Source organism: Suncus etruscus, chromosome 5, assembly GCF_024139225.1.
Source record: "Suncus etruscus isolate mSunEtr1 chromosome 5, mSunEtr1.pri.cur, whole genome shotgun sequence".
NCBI classification, from domain to species: Eukaryota; Metazoa; Chordata; class Mammalia; order Eulipotyphla; family Soricidae; genus Suncus; species Suncus etruscus.
In genome coordinates this window covers 18386833-18406071 of record NC_064852.1, presented here as the reverse complement: position 1 = coordinate 18406071, position 19239 = coordinate 18386833, and the positions used below count along the sequence as shown (strand labels likewise).

At 51.0% G+C, this 19239-nt stretch overlaps 1 protein-coding gene across 1 annotated transcript in view; it reads right to left on the bottom strand.

Annotated features, from left to right (window-relative positions):
* The window catches only part of LAMC3 (laminin subunit gamma 3), a 65057-nt gene that overhangs the window by 11689 nt on the left and 34129 nt on the right, over positions 1 to 19239 (bottom strand). Inside the window, exons 13-23 of the mRNA XM_049772814.1 lie at positions 17489 to 17677; positions 15411 to 15656; positions 14168 to 14327; positions 13246 to 13388; positions 12741 to 12919; positions 9110 to 9251; positions 6252 to 6457; positions 5734 to 5816; positions 3803 to 3937; positions 2264 to 2411; positions 1815 to 1952 (exon numbers count right to left, since the gene is read on the bottom strand). Coding sequence (XP_049628771.1) covers positions 1815 to 1952; positions 2264 to 2411; positions 3803 to 3937; positions 5734 to 5816; positions 6252 to 6457; positions 9110 to 9251; positions 12741 to 12919; positions 13246 to 13388; positions 14168 to 14327; positions 15411 to 15656; positions 17489 to 17677 — 1769 coding nt within the window. The remainder of the gene's footprint in view (positions 1 to 1814; positions 1953 to 2263; positions 2412 to 3802; positions 3938 to 5733; positions 5817 to 6251; positions 6458 to 9109; positions 9252 to 12740; positions 12920 to 13245; positions 13389 to 14167; positions 14328 to 15410; positions 15657 to 17488; positions 17678 to 19239) is intronic.

Sequence of the window (19239 nt, the reverse complement as noted above, 5' to 3'; positions counted from 1 at the left end):
TTTGTTTGTTTGTTTCTTTCTTTCTTTGTTTCTTTCATTCTTTCTATCCTTCCTTCCTTCCTTCCTTCCTTCCTTCCTTCCTTCCTTCCTCCCTTTCTTCCTTCCTTCCTTCCTTCCTTCCTTCCTTCCTTCCATCTTTCTTTTCTTTTCTTTTCTCAGTGGCACTCAGGGATTACTCCTGGCTCTGTGCTCAAAAATCACTCTTGGAGGGGCTGGAGAAATAGCATGGAGGTAAGGCATTTTGTCTTGCATACAGAAGGATGGTGGTTCAAATCCCAGCATCCCATATGGTCCCCCAAGCCTGCCAAGAGCAATTTCTGAGCATAGAGCTAGAAGGAACCCCTGAATGCTGCCGGGTGTGACCCAAAAACCAAAAGAAAAAAATCACTCTTGGAGGCTCAAGGGACCATATGGGATGCCGGGAATTGAACCACCATCCATTCTAAATCAGCAGCATGCAAGGCAAATGCCCTACCAATGTGTTATCAGTCCAGCCCCATAATCTGTAAAAACTCTTTTTTTTTTTTTTTGGTTTTTGGCCACACCCAGCGATGTTCAGGGGTTACTCCTGGCTGTCTGCTCAAAAATAGCTCCTGGCAGGCATGGGGGACCATATGGGACACAAGGATTCAAACCAACCACCTTTGGTCATTGGATCGGCTGTTTGCAAGGCAAAGACCGCTGTGCTATCTCTCCAGGCCCTGTAAAAATTCTTATACTTATTCAGTCATTCTGTAAAAGAGCATTTTATTTATTTTTTTATTTTTTATTTTTGTAAAAGAGCATTTTGTGGGGTCGGAGCAATAGCACAGTAGATAGGGTGCTTGACATGCACTTAGTCAACCCAGGTTCGATACCCAATATCCCATGTGGTTCCCTGAGCCTGCCAGGAATAATCTCTAAGCCCAGAGTCAGGAGTAAGCCCTGAGCACTGCCAGGTATGGCCCAAAAACCAAAACTAAAACCAAAAAGAATATTATAACTCATAGTACTTCAATCAATACTTTTTTTTTTTACAAAAGCATTTTGGGGTAGGAGCAGGGAGGGTGCCCTACCCCTGTACTGTCTCTCTTTGACCTAGGTTTAATCCCGGCATTCCATATGGTCCCCTGAGCCTGGTAGGAGCAATTTCTGAGCACAGAGCTAGAAGTAACCTTAGGTAAGCCAAAAATAAATAAATAAATAAATAAACAAACAAACAAAACTCTTGGATGTTGGGGAACTGCATGGTATGCTGGGAATCAAACCAGGGTCAGAAGCATGCCCTCCTTGCCCCAGAAAGAATTTTTTTTTTTTTTGGTTTTTGGTTTTTGGGTCACACTAGGCAGTGCTCAGGGGTTACTCCTGGCTCTATGCTCATAAATCGCCCCTGGCAGGCTCGGGGGACCATATGAGATGCCGGGATTTGAACCACCGACCTTCTGCATGAGAGGCAAATGCCTTACCTCCATGCTATCTCTTCGGCCCCCAGAAAGTACTTTTTTAATATATTAATTAGACCACCTATGGCCAAAAGGGCAGTTTAGCCCAAGGAGCATCGAGGCCAAGTACTGGGTGATTGACTGTATGAAAGAGCCAATGAATGAATCAATAAATGATCAAGTCACACCCCATAGCTAGGATATCTAATCATGGCAGGGAGCATGGCCTGGGTGCTGCCTGTCCACCTGTGTGTCTTACCTGCCTCATGCCTTCCTCTCTGAGCAGGAATCAGGCCTCCTGCATACCCTGAGCTTTAAGAGTTTGTAAGAGTTTGGGGAGGCTAGAGAAGTGTGGGAAGAACTTCTGGTCTTTGCCCCTCCTGCTCAACCCACCTGCCTGTGAGGTTCTGTATAGTTGAGTGCAGCCTGGATTTCTTGGACCCTGTTGGAGACTGTGTATTCTTTTGATGCCACCATCTCCTTCAGGGCCTGTGTCTTCAATTCCAGATCCTTGATCCCAAAATTTTCATCCTGCAGAGGCATAGATGTCCTAAGGTTATTCATGGCTTCAGGGTACCAAGGGCCAGTCCCAGCGATATGAACCTGGACAGCTGGCTAATTCAATACAGAGTTTCAAGAACCCAATCAGGTACCCTAGCGGGACCTGGGAGCCGCCGAAGCACACCAAGGCAGTAACTGAGGACCAAATTCGGGTCTGTACACAGGAAGGCCAGTGACTCTATCCCCTAAGATACCTCCCCAGTTTCTCTGGAGAATCACATTTAACCCCCCCCCCCCGCAGCAGCCCCCAACACACACTGCCCAGGGAGAGCCCAGCTGACCACTGCTTTGGGGGTAGGGAGCAAGTCCGGGTGCAGGGCTGTGCTTGAGTCCATTTGCTGCACAGTGGCCAGCACACGCTGAGCTTTGGGTAGTGCCTTGGCCATGGCCGCATCCACTGCCTTCTGGGTCACCTGGATTTCCTGGTACCTGAGGGCAGAGAGAGCCCAGATGGATCTCAGAATGGGTGCAGGGCCTCCTCCCTCCCTCCCTCCTTTTCTCCTTCCCTCCCTCCCTCCCTTCCTTCTCCCTCCCTTCCTCCCTCCCGTCTCCCTCACTTCCTCCCTCCCTCCCTTCCTACCTTCCTCCCTCTCACCCTTCCTTCCTTCCCTCCTTCCCTCCCTCACTTCCTCCCTCCCTCCCTTCCTACCTTCCTCCCTCTCACCCTTCCTTCCTTCCCTCCTTCCCTCCCTCACTTCCTCCCTCCCTCCCTTCCTACCTTCCTCCCTCTCACCCTTCCTTCCTTCCCTCCTTCCCTCCCTCACTTCCTCCATCCCTCCTTCCTTTCCTTCTTTCCTTTCTTCCTTCCCTCCCTCCTTTCTTCTTTCCAACCTTCATCTCTCCCACCCTTTCTTCATTCCTTCCCATCCCTCCCTCCCTCCTTCCTTCTCTCCCTCCTTTCCTTCCTACCTTTCTTCTTTCCTTCCTTCCTTCCTTCCCTCCCTCCTTTCTTCTTCCCTCCCTAGTTCCTCCCTCACTATCTCCCTCCTTCCTTCCTTCTCTCCCTCCCTTCCCTCCTTTCTTCCTTTCTCCCTCCCTCTCTCCCTCCTTCCCTCTCTCCTCCCTTCCTTCCCTCCCTCCTTCATTTCCTCCTTCCCCTTCCTCCTTTCATCCTTCCCTTTCCTCCTTTCCTCCTTCCCTCCTACCCCTTCCTCCTCCCCTCCTTTCCCTTCCTCTTTTCCTCCTTCCCCTTCCTCCTTCCCTCTTTCCCCTTCCTCCTTCCCTCCTTCCTTCCTCCCTCACTCCCTCCTGCCCAGCTCCTCTTCACTTCCCCAGTCTTGCCATCCCATCCTTGAAAATGGCTTATGTTTATCCTACTCAGAATCACATTGGCAGCAAAGGTCCATCTCCTCAGGATGAAAGGGGACCTGGCAAATGCTCAGGCTCAGGGAAAGACTGGCACAGTCTGGCCCTAGGGCAGACTCAGTCCTGCCCTTGTGAACCTTGGCTATGTAGGTCTCACCTGTAAATAGAGACCCTACCATTGGGAATGGACACTCCATCCAGAGAACCTGAGTCTCCACCCCATGTAACTATGCCCAGCATATGATTGGCTCAGGTTATCTGATCTAAGACAATCAGATTCACTTAGGAAATTAATTTTCAACTTGCAAGATCTGGGGACATCTTGGGCCCTTGGAAGGAGAAGACTGCAAGACTACCAGACTCAGCACCACCTTTCTAACCATCACGCTAAGCTGTGCATTTCTGTACCTCACCATACATCCTGACCAACTCCCAAAGACCATCAGAAGTCAGGTGGGGACCTGGTCCTATAACCAGCTGGAGCTCAGTTGGTTCCACATGGCTGAGGGGCTCACCTATCCTCCAGCTCCTGCCGGATCCTTTGAGCTGCTTTTCCCTCCAGAAGCTCCTGAAGAAGCTCGTAACTGGTGTGAGCAGCGAGCAGGGCCCGCTTACCCGTGTTCTCTATCTTGATGGAGATTTTCCTATGGCTGCAAAATAGTAACCCTGGCATCACCCCCACTCTCCTGGGCAGCCAGCCCAGCCAATGCCCACAGCATCTCTCAAACCAGAGGCAGTCACTCTGGGCACATCTCCATCTCCTCTGCCCAACACAGGGATGAGATAAGGAGAAGGGCACCCCTCCTTGTACTCCCCCCCACTGTTTCTGTGAATCAGTCTCTGCCCACGGTCATGCCACAGTTCATCAGGTCTTGAGTTATGCACAAGGTCTTTTTTTTGGGGGGGAATCACACCCAGTGGTGCTTATGGGTTTCTCCTGGCTCTGCACTCAGAAATCGCTCCTGGCAGACATGAGGGACCATATGGGATGCCAGGAATCAAACCACCTTCTGTCCTGTGTTGACTGAGTGCAAGCAAACGCCCTACCACTATTCTATTGCTCTGGCCCCAACAATAGGTTTTTATTATGTAAATTGTACTGTCTGTAAATTATATCTCAAGAAAGATCTATTCTTGGGGCCAGAGCAATATAGTACAGTGGGTAGGATTTTTGTCTTGCATTCAGCCAACTTAAGTTCAATCTTGGTACTCCATATACCAGAGCACTGCCAGAAATAATTCCTGAGTGCAGAGCCAGGAGTAAGCCCTGAGCACCACTGGCTGTGGCCCCCAAAATAAACAAACAAGACCTATTTTTGTTTGTTTTGGGGTCACACTGGGCAATGTTCCAGGCTTACTCTTAGTTCTGGCCTCAGGAATCACTCCTGGTGGGCTTGTGGGATCATATATGATTTGGGGGATCAAACCCAGGTCAGCTGCATGCAAGGTAAATGCTCTCCCCGCTGTACTATCGATCTGGCCCCTTTTTTCTTTTTCTTGGGTCATACCCAGTGGTGCCTAGGGGTTACTATTGACTATGTACTCATTGAGGAAGCATAGAATTATATGGGACATCGGGGGTCAAAGCCAGTTTAGCCACGAGTGAAGCAAGTGCCCTACCACTGTACTCCTCTCTCTATGGAAAGCTCTATTTTTAAAAAGACAGGGGCCAGAGAGATAGAACAGCTGTGGGGCATTTGCTTTGCATGTGGCTGACCTGGAAGGGACCTGTTTAGATTCTAGGCACCCCATATGAGCACCCAGCCTGCCAGGGGCACTTTGTAAGTGCAAAGCTAGGAGTGACCCCTGAGCACTGCTGGATGTGGGCCAAAAACCAATCAATCAATCAATCAATTTTCTTTTTTTTTTTTTTTGGTTTTTGGGCCACACCCGGCGGTGCTCAGGGGTCACTCCTGGCTGTCTGCTCAGAAATAGCTCCTGGCAGGCACCGGGGACCCTATGGGACGCCGGGATTCGAACCAACCACCTTTGGTCCTGGATCGGCTGCTTGCAAGGCAAACGCTGCTGTGCTATCTCTCTGGGTCCAATAAAGTTTTTCTTAAAAAAAAAAAAAAAAAAAGACAAAATGCTGGGCTAAAGAAATAGTCAGACCTTAAGGCATTTGCCTTGCATGCTACCGATCCCCAGCACCATAGAGGATTCCCAAGCACTGCCAGGGCTAAATCCTGAACACCTCCTAGTATGTAGTTGGGCTGTCCCCAAACCGAAAATAACAAAAAATGAAAAGAGAATAAAAGAAAAACAAAAGAAAAGAAGCAGGGGGAGCACTGGGATGCATTCACTGGGCTAAGCTTACACCTTCCCTGTGACAGCTCTGGTTCCAGTTCCTGGATCAGGGTACAGTGGGGCTAAACCTGGAAAAACACCCCCTTTTTGTCAGTGTGGGTGGAGCACCCCCCACCCACGCTCCTGGCATGGGACTCACCTCCTGCCCAGGGCACTAGCATCCATGGCCAGCTGGCTCCAGTTGCTGAACTGCATGGGCATTTGAGCTTCCAGAGGAATGTACTTTAGAAGACAAGGAAAAGGGAGTGAGGGAGGGCAGGAGGGTTGGGGAAGCACAAAAAGTCTCAAGGCAATGTGATTGGCAGCTTCAACCGGTGGGTGGGTCTTTCGTGGTGGTCAAACCTACTTCCCAGTGGGGTTTGTCGTTTTTTGTTTGTTTTAGGGCCACGCTTAGCATCACTCAGAGGTTACTCCTGGCTCTGTGCTCAGATATTACTCCTGGCAGGCTTGGGGATCATGTGTTATAAAGCAAAAGCCCTCCATGCTGTACTATTACTCCAGCCCCAAAGAGTTTGCCACTTTGTAATCCAGTGTGGAGGCAGGCCAGTTGTGACCCCCTCACATTGTGCAGATGGGGAAACGTGGGGTATGCAGGCCTCTCTGCCCACCAGGTCACAGCTAGAGCTTAGTCCAGAGGATTGGGGGCCCTTTGGGTACCAGAGTTTTGAGGACAGAGGCAGCATGGAGAATCTCTTCTTCTGTGGATACCAGCGTGGCCTCCAGCTCTCTCAGTTGGGTGCAGGCCTTCCGGGGTCCCTCCTGGACACAGCTGGTGGCTTCACTCAGCCCTGGCAGCCTTTGTCTCATGGCCACCACTGAGGCTTCCAAGCTGGCCACCTGTTCTATAAGGGCCTCCTGGGCACCTGCAGAAAACCCAGGGTCTTGGGGTCACCTGGAGTCTCACAGGTATGGGGGGAGCATCTGTGCATGCCCCTCTCACACTCCCTCTCCTGACAGGACACATCTGTCTGTTCCAAGAAAGCACCTGCTCACTGCACAGATGCAAAGACTGAAGCCCAGAAAAGGCAGATTCTAAACTCAAGCTCTCCACATTCTCAATTTGCCTTGCATGCAGAAAGACAGTGGTCCCCCAAGCCTGCCAGGAGCGATTTCTGAGCATAGAGCCAGGAGTAACCCCTGAATGCTGCGAGCTGTGACTTAAACCCCCCCCCAATTGGGATTTTTTTGTTTTGGGGCCACACTTGATGATGCTCAGACTTACTCTTGGCTCTGCACTCAGGAATCACTCCTGGCAAGCTCAGAGGACCATATGGGATATCAAAGAACAAACCTGGGTCAGCTTTGTGCAAGGCAAACATGCAAGGCCTCATGCAGGCCTCTCCTGGTGTGCCATATCCTCTGCCCCCAAAATTTTAAAAATATAAATCATTCAACTGTATGACCTTGAGATATATAGTTACAAAGCTGTTCATGATTGAATCAGTCATATAGTGTCTAACACCCTTCACTAGTGCATATTTTCCACCACCAATATTCCCAGTTTTCTTTTCTCCTTTCTTTTTTCTTCTTCTTTTATTTGAGGAAGGTGCACATTCAGGGTTTACTTCTGGCTCTGCACTCAGAAATCGCTCCTGGGAAGCACAGGAGTCCATATGGGATGCCAGGATTTGAACCACCATCTGTCCTGGGTTGGCCACGTGCAAGGCAAACACCCTATCACTGTGCTATCTCTCCGGCCCTCCTCTCCTCCTCCTCCACCTCCTTTTCTTCCTTCATGATTTGCAATATCGTTTTTTGTTTTTTGTTTTTTGTTTTTTTTTTGGTTTTTGGGCTATACTCAGCGGTGCTCAGGGGTTACTCCTGGCTATCTACTCAGAAATAGCTTCTGACAGGCACGGGGGACCATATGGGACACCGGGATTCGAACCAACCACCTTTGGTCCTGGATTGGCTGCTTGCAAGGCAAACACCGCTGTGCTATCTCTCTAGCCCCTACAATATTGATTTTGAAGGAATTTCTTGCATCTCATTTTCCCTCCTTTCAGCATCCAGTTCTTGTCCAGAGTGATAATTCCCACCTCTCATGGTCATAGTGGTCCCTCTCTACCCTAGTTTCACTCTTTTGCTCTTTGTGGCAAGCTTCCTACTACAGACTGGTCTTCCTGGTCTTCATCTTTATTGTCTCTGGGTATTATTACCAAACTATCCCAGAAGGGCTTTGCTGGGTTCTTGCCCAGTGGCACCTGGCAGCCCTTCTCAGCAATCAGTCCTACTGACAGGTGCCCGGCCCCATCTTGGCTGCTAAAGAAACATGGGGGCATCTAAAAGTGCACTTGGATGTGATCTCCAATAGATCTCTAAATGTGAGGGTCCTAAGGTCAGGTTCCCCTGAACTGAGTTTCTTTCCTCACAGACTCATTTCTATGCAGGGTACAACAGTGGAGCCCAAGTCCCCGGTCAGAACCAGGGACAGCGCCAACAAGGCCCGGTCTCACTAACTGCCCAGGCTGAGGACTTTCAGTTAACACTGGGGTGGGAACCACAGGACAGCAGGGAGGGTGCTGGTCCTGGTCGCATCAAACTCAGGTTCGATCCCCAGCATCCCATATAGTCCCTTAAGCACCTCCAGGAGTGATTCTTGAATGCAGAGCCAGAAGAAAGTCCTGAGTACTACTGGATGTGATCCAAAAATGAACAACAATGAATCTAGTTAACACAGGCTGCAGGGAATAATTGTATCGGGACCATGATGGATAGTGGTGGAGACAGTGATGAGGGGGGAAGGGAGACAGACCATGTTGGGGGTAGGTCCATGGGGGAACTGAAACTGATTCTTTTTCTTTTTTCTTTGTTGGTGTTTGGGCCACACCCGTCGACACTAAGGGGTTACTCCTGACTCTGCACTCAGAAATCACTCCTTGCAGACATGGAGGACCATATGGGATGCCAGGATTCAAACCATCATCTGTCTTGGATCGGCTGCATGCAAGGCAAACGCCCTACTGCTGTGCTATCTCTGTGGCCCCATGCTTCTTCTTCTTCTTTTTTTTTTTTTGTTTTTGTTTTGAGCCACACCCAGCACTGCTCAGAGCTTGCTTCTGGCTCTGCACTTCGTAATCGCTCCTGGCAGCTTCAGAGGACCCTATGGGATGCCAGGGATCAATTTGGTTGACCATGTGCAAGGCAAATACCCTCCCCACTGTGCTATTGATCCAGCCCCGTGGAGCTGAGGCTTCTTTCTTTTCTTTTTTTTTTTTTTTTTGTTTTTGGGTCACACCCAGCGGTGCTCAGGGGTTACTCCTGGCTGTCTGCTCAGAAATAGCTCCTGGCAGGCACGGGGGACCATATGGGACACCGGGATTCGAACCAACCACCTTTGGTCCTGGATCGGCTGCTTGCAAGGCAAATGCCACTGTGCTATCTCTCCAGGCCCTGAGGCTTCTTTCTACTACTTCTTCCTTGAAGTCCTGGATCTATCCTGGGACTACAAAGTGTGCGTTGGGGGTTGCTTGTACCCCACCAGCTCTCCCCTTGTCTCCCGCCTCCTGCCCTACCTTGGAGCAGAGGGTGACCATGGAAGATGTCACCTAGCGCTTCATCTTGGTACAGAATGTCCAGGGGTGCCCAGGGCCTGCTGCAGCTGGATATGTAGAACCAACTCTCCATCTGGGCCAGCATGGCCCTCAACTTGTCCGCCTGGATAGGGATGTGAGGTTAAGTCTGGTGCCCTTCTGGCTTCCTTCTCCTAATTCAACAACCCTCAACCTCCAAGCAAAGCACCCAGAGAGAGAACTCAGAAGGGCAGGCCTACAGCCTACATTCTCATTAAGGCTCTGGAATCTATGCTCACACCCGCAACAGGCCATAGCTACATCCCTAGGGAAGGACAGAACACCAGGGGGCCTGACTGCCCTCTGCAGGATAGCAGGGACTTTGAGCGAGCAGAAGCGTGGAAAATTGTGGGATACATACTTGCAAGCCCCCTTCCTATATACCGGCATTATTTCTGGCAACTAGTGACAACTAGCGGTACTCAGGGGGATTTGAGACCAAGAGGAAGTCACCCTGGCAACACGTGAGACAAATAAATGCTTGGTCTCCAGAGCTCTCTCCAGCCCCTGCATGTTCTGATTTTAGTCTTTGTTTGTTTGATTTTGGGCCACACCCAATGGCGCTCAGGGTTACTCCTGGCTCTATGTTCAGAAATCACTCCTGGCAGGCTTTGGGAAACATATGGGATCCCCTGAATCTAACCAAGGTTGGTCATGTGCAAGACAAATACCGTACCCAATGTGATGTCGCTCTGGCTCCCTGATTTTAATCTTTTTTTTTTGGGGGGGGGGGGTCACACCAGACGGCACTCAGGGGTTACTCCTGGCTCTGTGCTCAGAAGTTGCTCCTGTTTTCTTTAAATGAATTTTAAAAAATTTTTTTAAAAAGTTGCTCCTGGGGCCCGGAGAGATAGCACAGCGGTGTTTGCCTTGCAAGCAGCCGATCCAGGACCAAAGGTTGTTGGTTCGAATCCCAGTGTCCCATATGGTCCCCTGTGCCTGCCAGGAGCTATTTCTGAGCAGACAGCCAGGAGTAACCCCTGAGCAACGCTGGGTGTGGCCCAAAAACCAAAAAAAAAAAAAAAAAAAAAAAAAGTTGCTCCTGGGGCCGGGAAGGTGGCGCTAGAGGTAAGGTGTCGGCTAGAGGTACGGTGTCGGCCTTGCAAGCGCTAGCGTAGGATGGACTGCAGTTAGATTCCCCGGCGTCCCATATGGTCCCCCCAAGCCAAGAGCAATTTCTGAGCACATAGCCAGGAGTAACCCCTGAGCGTCAAACGGGTGTGGCCCAAAAACCAAAAAAAAAAGTTGCTCCTGGCAGGCTCAGGGGACCATATGGGATGCCGGGATTCAAACCTGGTCCATCCTATGTTAGCTGCATGCAAGGCAAATGCATTACCACTGTGCTATCGCTCTGGCCCCTGATTTTCATCTTAAGAGAAAATGCAGGCCGGGCGGTGGCGCTAAAGGTAAGGTGCCTGCCTTGCCTGCGCTAGCCTTGGACGGACCGCGGTTCGATCCCCCGGCGTCCCATATGGTCCCCCAAGCCAGGAGCAACTTCTGAGCACATAGCCAGGAGTAACCCCTGAGCGTTACCGGGTGTGGCCCAAAAACCAAAAAAAAAAAAAAAAAAGAGAAAATGCACAGAGGAGAGAGCTTGTATACAAACAGCCAGGTGTGAGAGGCTGCCTGCCCCAGAACCATCCACTCATGAGGGCCACCGAGCCGCAGCGTGTCCCTGCTCAATTCCAAACATCCTACCAGGAAGCTTCCAGGCCTTCCATGCCTTGCCCCTCCAGAAAAGCAGCTGCACCAGCTCTAAACTCTGGAGGCCAAAGGGCGGAGGTCCTGGCTGCCTGGGGTCAGAAACTCCCCCTGGGGGTAATGCCCCTCTCTCTTCTGCAGTTACATCTGCAGGGTGTCCTGAGGCACCCATATTCTCTAGTTCTCAATCATCCCCAATGCTGGCCTTGCTGGTGTAGCAGAAGGTAGGAACCCTCTCTCTCCATTTTGGGGTACAGAGGAGACATGGAGGCTGGTCAAGTCTGTCACCTATCTGGGGTAGGGGGACCCTCACTGACCCCACTGGAAACTTGTGTGCCTCAGAAAGGGTCCCCCTTTCCAGCCATGCCTCTTCCTCAGGTCCTATGATCACTGAACTTAGAAAAAAGTGGGGGCCCAGAGAGATAGCACAGCGGCGTTTGCCTTGCAAGTAGCCGATCCAGGACCAAAGGTGGTTGGTTCGAATCCTGGTGTCCCATATGGTCCCCTGTGCCTGCCAGGAGCTATTTCTGAGCAGACAGCCAGGAGTGACCCCTTAGCACAGCCGGTGTGACCCCCCCCCCCCAAAAAAAGTGGGATCTGGGGCCGGAGAGATAGCACAGTGGTAGAGCTTTTGCCTTGCACATGGCCAACACAGAACGGATGGTGGTTTGATTCTCGGCATACCATATGGTTCCCCAAACCTGCCAGGAGTGATTTCTGAGCACAGAGCCACCAGGTGTGACAGAAAGAAGAAAGAAAGAAAGAAAGAAAGAAAGAAAGAAAGAAAGAAAGAAAGAAAGAAAGAAAGAAAGAAAGAAAGAAAGAAAGAAAGAAAGAAAGAAAGAAAGAAAGAAAGAAAGAAAGAAAGAAAGAAAGAAAGAAAGAAAGAAAGAAAGAAAGAAAGAAAGAAAGAAAGAAAGAGAGAGAAAGAAAGAAAGACAGAAAGAGAGAGAGAAAGAAAGAAAGAAAGAAAGAGAGAGAGCGAGAGAAAGAAAGAGAGAGAGAAAGGAAGGAAGGAAGGAAGGAAGGAAGGAAGGAAGGAAGGAAGGAAGGAAGGAAGGGCCCGGAGAGATAGCACAGCGTTGTTTGCCTTGCAAGCAGCCGATCCAGGACCAAAGGTGGTTGGTTCGAATCCCGGTGTCCCATATGGTCCCCCGTGCCTGCCAGGAGCTATTTCTGAGCAGGCAGCCAGGAGTAACCCCTGAGCACTGCTGGGTGTGGCCCAAAAACCAAGAAAGAAAGAAAGAAAGAAGAAAGAAGAAAGAAGAAAGAAAGAAAGAAGAAAGAAAGAAAGAAGAAAGAAAGAAAGAAAGAAAGAAAGAAGAAGAAAGAAAGAAAGAAAGAAAGAAAGAAAGAAAGAAAAAGAAAAGAGAATGAAAGAAAGAAAGAAAGAAAGAAAGAAAGAAAGAAAGAAGAAGAAAGAAAGAAAGAAAGAAAGAAAGAAAGAGAAAGAAAGAAAGAAAGAAAAAGAAAGACAGAAAGAAAGAAAGAAAGAAAGAAACAAGAAAGAAAGAAAGAAAGAAAGAAAGAAAGAGAAAGAAAGAAAGAAAGAAAGAAAGAAAGAAAGAAAGAAAGAAAGAAAGAAAGAAAGAAAGAAAGAAAGAAAGAAAGAAAGAAAGAAAGAAAGAAAGAAAGAAAGAAAGAAAGAAAGAAGAAAGAAAAGAAAGAAAGAAAAAAGAAAGAAAGAAAGAAAGAAAGAAAGAAAGAAAGAAAGAAAGAAAGAAAGAAAGAAAAAGAAAAGACAAAATGGGACTTAGTAGTTAGGAAGGGTCTGGAAACTGCTTCTGTCTTGGGGATCAACCTGGGTTGACAGGACTGGGACACAATGGGGTGGGGATTTGGGAGGGAACTGAAGGGTACAAGTGGCCCTCACCTCCTTCTTCACCAGCTTGTAGCAGGTCGGGCACTGCTGGCAGTGGGTGCCACCCTTCGTGGGGAAGAAGTTGTCCTGGCAGCGGTCGCACTTGTAGCCCACGAAGCCAGGGCGGCACAAGCAGGTGCTGTTCTCCAGACACTGAGCTGAGACAGAGCCCAGTGGGGAGCACCTGCAGTCTGAGGGACAGGGTAGCTGGCACGGGTGTGGGGACCCCAGCCTGGGGAGCTACAGACCCAGGGGGAGGGTTTCAGCCTTAGGTACACTGGTGGGCCCTTTCCATAAGATTCTAGTTCAGGTTAGAGGACAGGACGTATATGGGGTGGTTGTGCTCAGGGATCCCTCTTGGCTCTGTCCTCATGTCCCTCATGGCTTACTCCTTGTTCTTTGCTGAGGGATCACTCCTGGCTCTGTTCTTAGGGGGTCCCTCCTGGCTCTGTGCTCAGGGATTCTTCTTGGTGAGGCTTAACCCAGAGCCCCCTCCTTACCCCAGATCCCTCCTCACCCCGGCAGCCCTTGATGGAGAAGCCAAAGAAACCAGGCTGACACCTGTCGCAGAGATGACCTCCCACCCCTGGGCGGCATGGGCAGTGGCCCGTCTGAGGGTTACAGTAATTACTTCGGGAGCCCAGAGGGTGGCACTGGCATCTGCAAAAAGGAAAAGAATCAGTCTCTGGTGTTGCAGCTGGTAGGGGCCCACCCCGTAATCACCACATGCATGTCCAAAGCACCAATTCCTAGGGGGATGCAGAGGAGGAGGGAGGGCCAGAGAGAGTGGTGAGGATACTTGTCTTTCCTGCTGCAATGACCCAGGATGATCCCGGGGGCCACAGAGGGTCCCCAAGCTCTGCAGGAGCAACCACTGACAGTCAGGAGTAAGCCCTGGGCACTGCCAGATGTGCTTGCTCCCCAAAACTCTGGTGTTTTGTTTATACTTTTTGGAGGCACCACACTCAGGTGGTGGTACTCAGGAGTTACTTTTGACTCTGTACTCAGAAATCACTCCTGGAGGGCTCAGGGGACCACATGGGATGCCGGGAATCGAACCAGGGTCAACCACATACAAGGCAAACACCCTCCCCTGCGCTAACGCACCAGCCCCATGGGGTGGTGCTCTGGGGCTTGAGCCACAGCAGATGGGGCTGGGACACAGACATCACAGGAAAACCCTGGCACCTGCTAACTGTCCCTGCAGGGGACCCACAAGCCACTGTGCCAGGCTCCAAGATGTTCTGGCCCTTACTTTTACTGTATCCCACAGATGCACACTGGTCAGGGAAATGCCAGTGACATTGTCGAGAAGGGGATCAGACTAACTGGCCACGGGGTCATAACAGGGTCGTGAGTCTGACCTCTTTGGGCAAGGACATGAAGTGGCTGGTGGTCCCCTGGGATGGTACAACACGTGGCATCCCAGTTGCCCATACCTCTGGCAGCTACTCCCATTCTGGAGCCCATAGAAGCCAGGTTCACAGTGACTACAGTCCCGCCCAGTGATGTGAGGAAGGCAGGTACACTGGCCAGTTATCACGTCACATGGTTTGTCCTCGCCAGTGCCGATGGAGCCCCCAGGATGGCATCTGCAGGCTGAGACATGAGCAGGGAAGGGTGTTGGGGACCCACACATCAACTGTTAAAATTTGGAGTTCGAGTAGGAGAGGCAGAGATGAGAACCCACAGAGATGTCCACACTCAGCCCAGACCCCAGCACGTGTCTGAATGGAGGACTTAAGAGCTATAGGGGAAGGGCCAAGGATCTGGGGGGAGGGACAAGGGGACCTTGGCTACACAGGGCCCAGGGGACATAAGAATTGACATAAGGGGCCCGGAGAGATAGCACAGCGGCGTTTGCCTTGCAAGCAGCCAATCCAGGACCAAAGGCGCTTGGTTCGAATCCTGGTGTCCCATATGGTCCCCCGTGCCTGCCAGGAGCTATTTCTGAGCAGACAGCCAGGAGTAAGCCCTGAGCACCGCCGGGTGTGTCCCAAACACCAAAAAAAAAAAAAAAAGAACTGACATAAGAGTGCTGACCAAATGGGCCAGGAGCGAAAGTACAAAGGGCCAAGGTGGGGCTTGGTTTCTGCTGGATGCCCCCGGATACCAGGAGGGCATGACCCTGTGTGAACCCACTGGCCCAGAGAGCATCTTAGGGTGGCCCAGGACACACAGAAAGAGAGTCCAAGGCCACAGGGTAGAAGGGGGTGCAAGACGAACACCAAGGGGTACCAAAGTCACTGGTTGGCCTTGAGATGTGCAGACTTTATTTTTCTTTTTGGTATCTGGGTCACACTCAGAGGTACTCAGGAGTTACTTCTGGCTTTGATCTCAGAAATTACTCCTGGTGGTACTCGGGGGACCCTACAGGATGCCAGGGATCGGATCCTAGTTAACAGCATTCAAGGCAAACACCTTTCCCATTGTACTATCACTCTGGATCTTCAAACTCGTAATTTTCAGGGAGTGCTTGACAGTGGCCTGGAAGGAGGCAGTGGGGGCAGCTATCAATCAGCCCCCATTCTGCTCTCATCTGGGGGAAATTGGGGGGTTTGGGGTGGGATGGGGACAAACATGCTCACCCTCCACTTGTCTGTGGGTCAGGAGTTGGGGAGCTGCGGAGATGGAGGGCTGGGGAGTTGAGGGGTGGGGCAGGCTGGGGGCACACATACTCACCTCTGCACTTGTCCACGGGATGGGGGGCCAGCGCATTGCCATAGAACCCATCCTGACAGCGCTCACAGTGCTCCCCAGTTGTGTTGTGCAGGCAGCGCAGGCAGCGGCCGGACTGGGGGTCACAGTTGCCCACTGCGTTCGGGTCCACATTCCCACTGCACTGACACTGCTGGCAGGGTTGTGGGGGCCCAGACAGCCCCAGTGGGTCCCCAAAAAAGCCGTCATCGCAGATCTCACAGCGCCGCCCTAGAGGAAGGAGAAGAGAGGAGAGGGAGTTGGGGATGAGAAAGGGGGTGGCAGAAACCCCAGCCCACAGGAACCTCCACAGTTCTACTGTGTCCTTCCTCATCAGTTTTTTGGACCATCCTCATCCCCACCATTATCTGTCATTTCGGTCATTCGCATCTTCATCCAGTGGACTTCCTCCTGAACTTCCTCTGGTCGGTGAGGAATGCTGCCTTCCTCCTCCTCCTCCTCCTCCTCTTCCTCCTTCTCCTCCTCCCCACCTTCCCCTGGATCCTGGTCCTCATCATCCTGATCATCATCCTGAGCGCCTTCCCATGCATCAGTCTATCTCCATGGACAGCATTGGCCCTGTCCACTTCCTCTTCATGATCCCTGGCAATATCTTCTTCCTGATCATCTTGATCCATCACCTGCATCTGGGCCAACATTCTGACCATCATCTGGTTCTTCAAGACATCGTGGCTGCCATCATAGTCTCCTTCTTACACTGTCATCTGGCTCTTTCTTTTCTTCTTCTTCTTTTTTTTTTTTTTTTTTTTTTTTTTTGGGCCACACTCGGTGATGCTATGCTCTCAGAAATCGCTCCTGGTTTGGGGGATCATATGGGACGCTGGGGGATTGAACCGCAGTCCATCCTAGGTTAGCCAGGTGCAAGGCCTTACCGCTTGCACCACCGCCCCAGCCCCTGTTTCTCTTCCTTTCCTTGCTATATTTTTCTTTTTTCTTTTTTTTACTTTTTTTGTTTGTTTTTGGGCCACACCGGTATGTCCAGGTTGAGTCCAGTCAGCTGCTTGCAAGGTAAGCTTCCTCCACATTGTGTTATCACTCCAGCCCCCAAATTTATAGATTCTTTCTTGCTATTTCCATTCTGCAACTTTAGAAAACTTTAAAATCTAGATACTGTGTTTCCACCCAAAGATTTATGCTTGGGTCTCTTTTTTGTTTTGGTTTATTTTTAAGCCATATTTGGAGGTGCTCAGGGATTACTTCTGGATCTGCACTCAAGAATCACTTCTGGCAGGCTTGAGGGAACATATGGGATACTGAAGATTGAACCCATGTTGGTTGTGTGCAAGGCAAAAACCCCACCTGCTGTGCTATTGCTCTTGGATTCCTTCCTTCCTTCCTTCCTTCCTTCCTTCCTTCCTTCCTTCCTTCCTTCCTTCCTTCCTTCCTTCCTTCCTTCCTTCCTTCCTTCCTTTCTCTTTCTTTCTTTTCTTGGGGGTCATACCCAGCAGTGCTCAGGGTTACTTCTGTCTCTATGCTCAGAAATCGCTCCTGGCAGGCTCGGGGGACCATATGGGATGCCGGAATTCAAACCACTATCCTTTTGCATGTAAGGCAAACGCCCTACCTCCATGCTATCTCTCCGGCCCCCACATATTTGAGTTTCTTGAAACCTTATTTCTCCTTTGAGATGTCATATCAAGTCATTAGTTACTAGCATATTTCCCAGCCCAAGTTTGAAAGCCTTTACAATGGAGGTTTGATGCCTTCCACTGACATTTAACCAGTCAGTGTTGGTCTATATTTTGGAGGGGTTGGGTGGTGCTCGGGGCCCTTTAGGGTTTCACCTAACAATTCCTAGGGGACCAGTGAGCATGGATCACTCACATGCAAACAGGTGCCTCACTCCTGTCCTGTCTCCAGGAAGGCCTGTGGGGGCCAAAGCTGGCATATAAGGAGCCCAAAGCCTAGTCGACATGGAGAGTAGCCTGGTTCCACAGACACCCCACAACAGCCTGTGGAATCAGGAAACCCTGTGCCCCAAGGTTGGACCCTCCCCGGTCTGTTGCTCTGGGGCAGAGGCAGGCTGGGTGCCCATCACTCACCTCTCTGGCCCGCAGGACACTGGGTACACACCACTTCGCCGCTCTCCTTGATAAGTGTGCAGGCCGACTGCCCAGGGCACGGGCAGGGCTGGCAGTCGTTGGCCTGGCCTCTGAAGGGGTCGCCATAGAAGCCTGACAGGCAGCGCTCACAAGACAGACCCTCCGTGTGGTGCTCGCATTTGCAGATCCCTGGCAGTGCGTGAGGGGATATGATCAGTGCCTGGTTCCCGGGAGCCCAGGAGGACCCAAAAAGCATAATCATTGTGACATTTGGAGTCCTAGATCACAGCCCACATGGAGGGGTCAGAGTGGGACAAGTCAACCCAGACCACATGAGATAGTGTGGCCGGAGACTTGGTCTTGCGCCCTTGTGCTCTGGCCACCAAGATTCTGAAAAGGGTCCATAGGATTTAGTACAGTCCCTGCTCTGCTCTCCTGAGCTCTGTGTCCTGCTCACCTTGAGGACCAGAAGAAGAGAACCATGCATTCACCACCCACACCAGACCCCTGTCTCCAGGGCTCCTCATGGCTTGTGGGGTGCTTAAGTTGCCCTGGTCTTATGGGGTGGAATCTTCCTCTTTCCTGTTCTGCAGACTCGTTTCTCCAGTCCAAAGGTGCATGGGATAAGCAAAGTCCTTGGTTTCAGAGGGCCCCTCCGCACAGCACCCAGCCAGGGCTGAGAGGTATTGGGTACAAGGCTGGAGTCCCACCACCATACAGGATCCCTCACAGGCACTCACGCCTGCAGTACCGCCTCTCTACAGCGGGGACAGCAGTAATGAGGATGACAACTGGGTCTCCTTATGATGCACAGCTGGTAGGGCATACTCGAGTTTGATGTCCAGCATCCCATAGGGAACTACAAGCCTGCTAGAAGTGATTCCTGAATGCAGAGCCAGGAGTAACTGCTGGGTGTGACCCCCAAAAACAAGCAAACAAGGGGGCTAGAGAAGTGATAGCCCAGCAGCAGGGCATTTGCCTTGCACGCGGCCTACCTGGGACAGATCCGAGTTCGATCCCCGGAATCCCATATGGTCCCCCGAGTCTGCCAGGAAAGATTTCTGAGCGCAGAGCCAGGAGTAATCCCTGAGCGCTGCTGGGTGTGGTCCAAAATCCAAAACAAACAACCAAAAAACCAAGCAAACAAAAGAGTCCCCTTGGACCCACAGCACTGCTGGAAAGGGTCCAAAGATCCCAGACTGTTTCCAATGGCATCAGCATGAGGAAAGTCGAGGTCATGTCCAGGTTCAGGGACCCCACTTGCTCAGTCCAGCCCTCCTGCAGCCCCCTGAAAATACAACTGGTAAATGAGCTTTTAGGAGGGAGCAGCCGTGCCACCTACTGGCCGTAGAGAGCCCCTGCACCTCTGGCCTAGAGTTTTGTTTGTTTTTGATTTTTAGGTTTTTTGGTTTTTGTTTTTGGGTCACACCCGGCAGCGCTCAGGGTCCCCCCTGGCTCTGCTCTCAGAAATTGCTCCTGGCAGGCTCAGGGGACCATATGGGATGCTGGGATTCAAACCATCATCTGTCCTATATCTGCTACGTGCATGGCAAACTCCCTATCGCTGTGCTATCTCTCCAGCCCCTAACAGTTTGGCAGGAACTACAGACCTCCTGGATCTGAGGCTTAGGAGCACCCTGGAAAGAGCACAACCCAGGAGAGGGATCTGTGCATGTGGCTGGATCTCACAGCACCATTTTGGCCAGGATCTCCCATGATCGCTCGCACTGGCACACAGCTTTGGCTGTCAT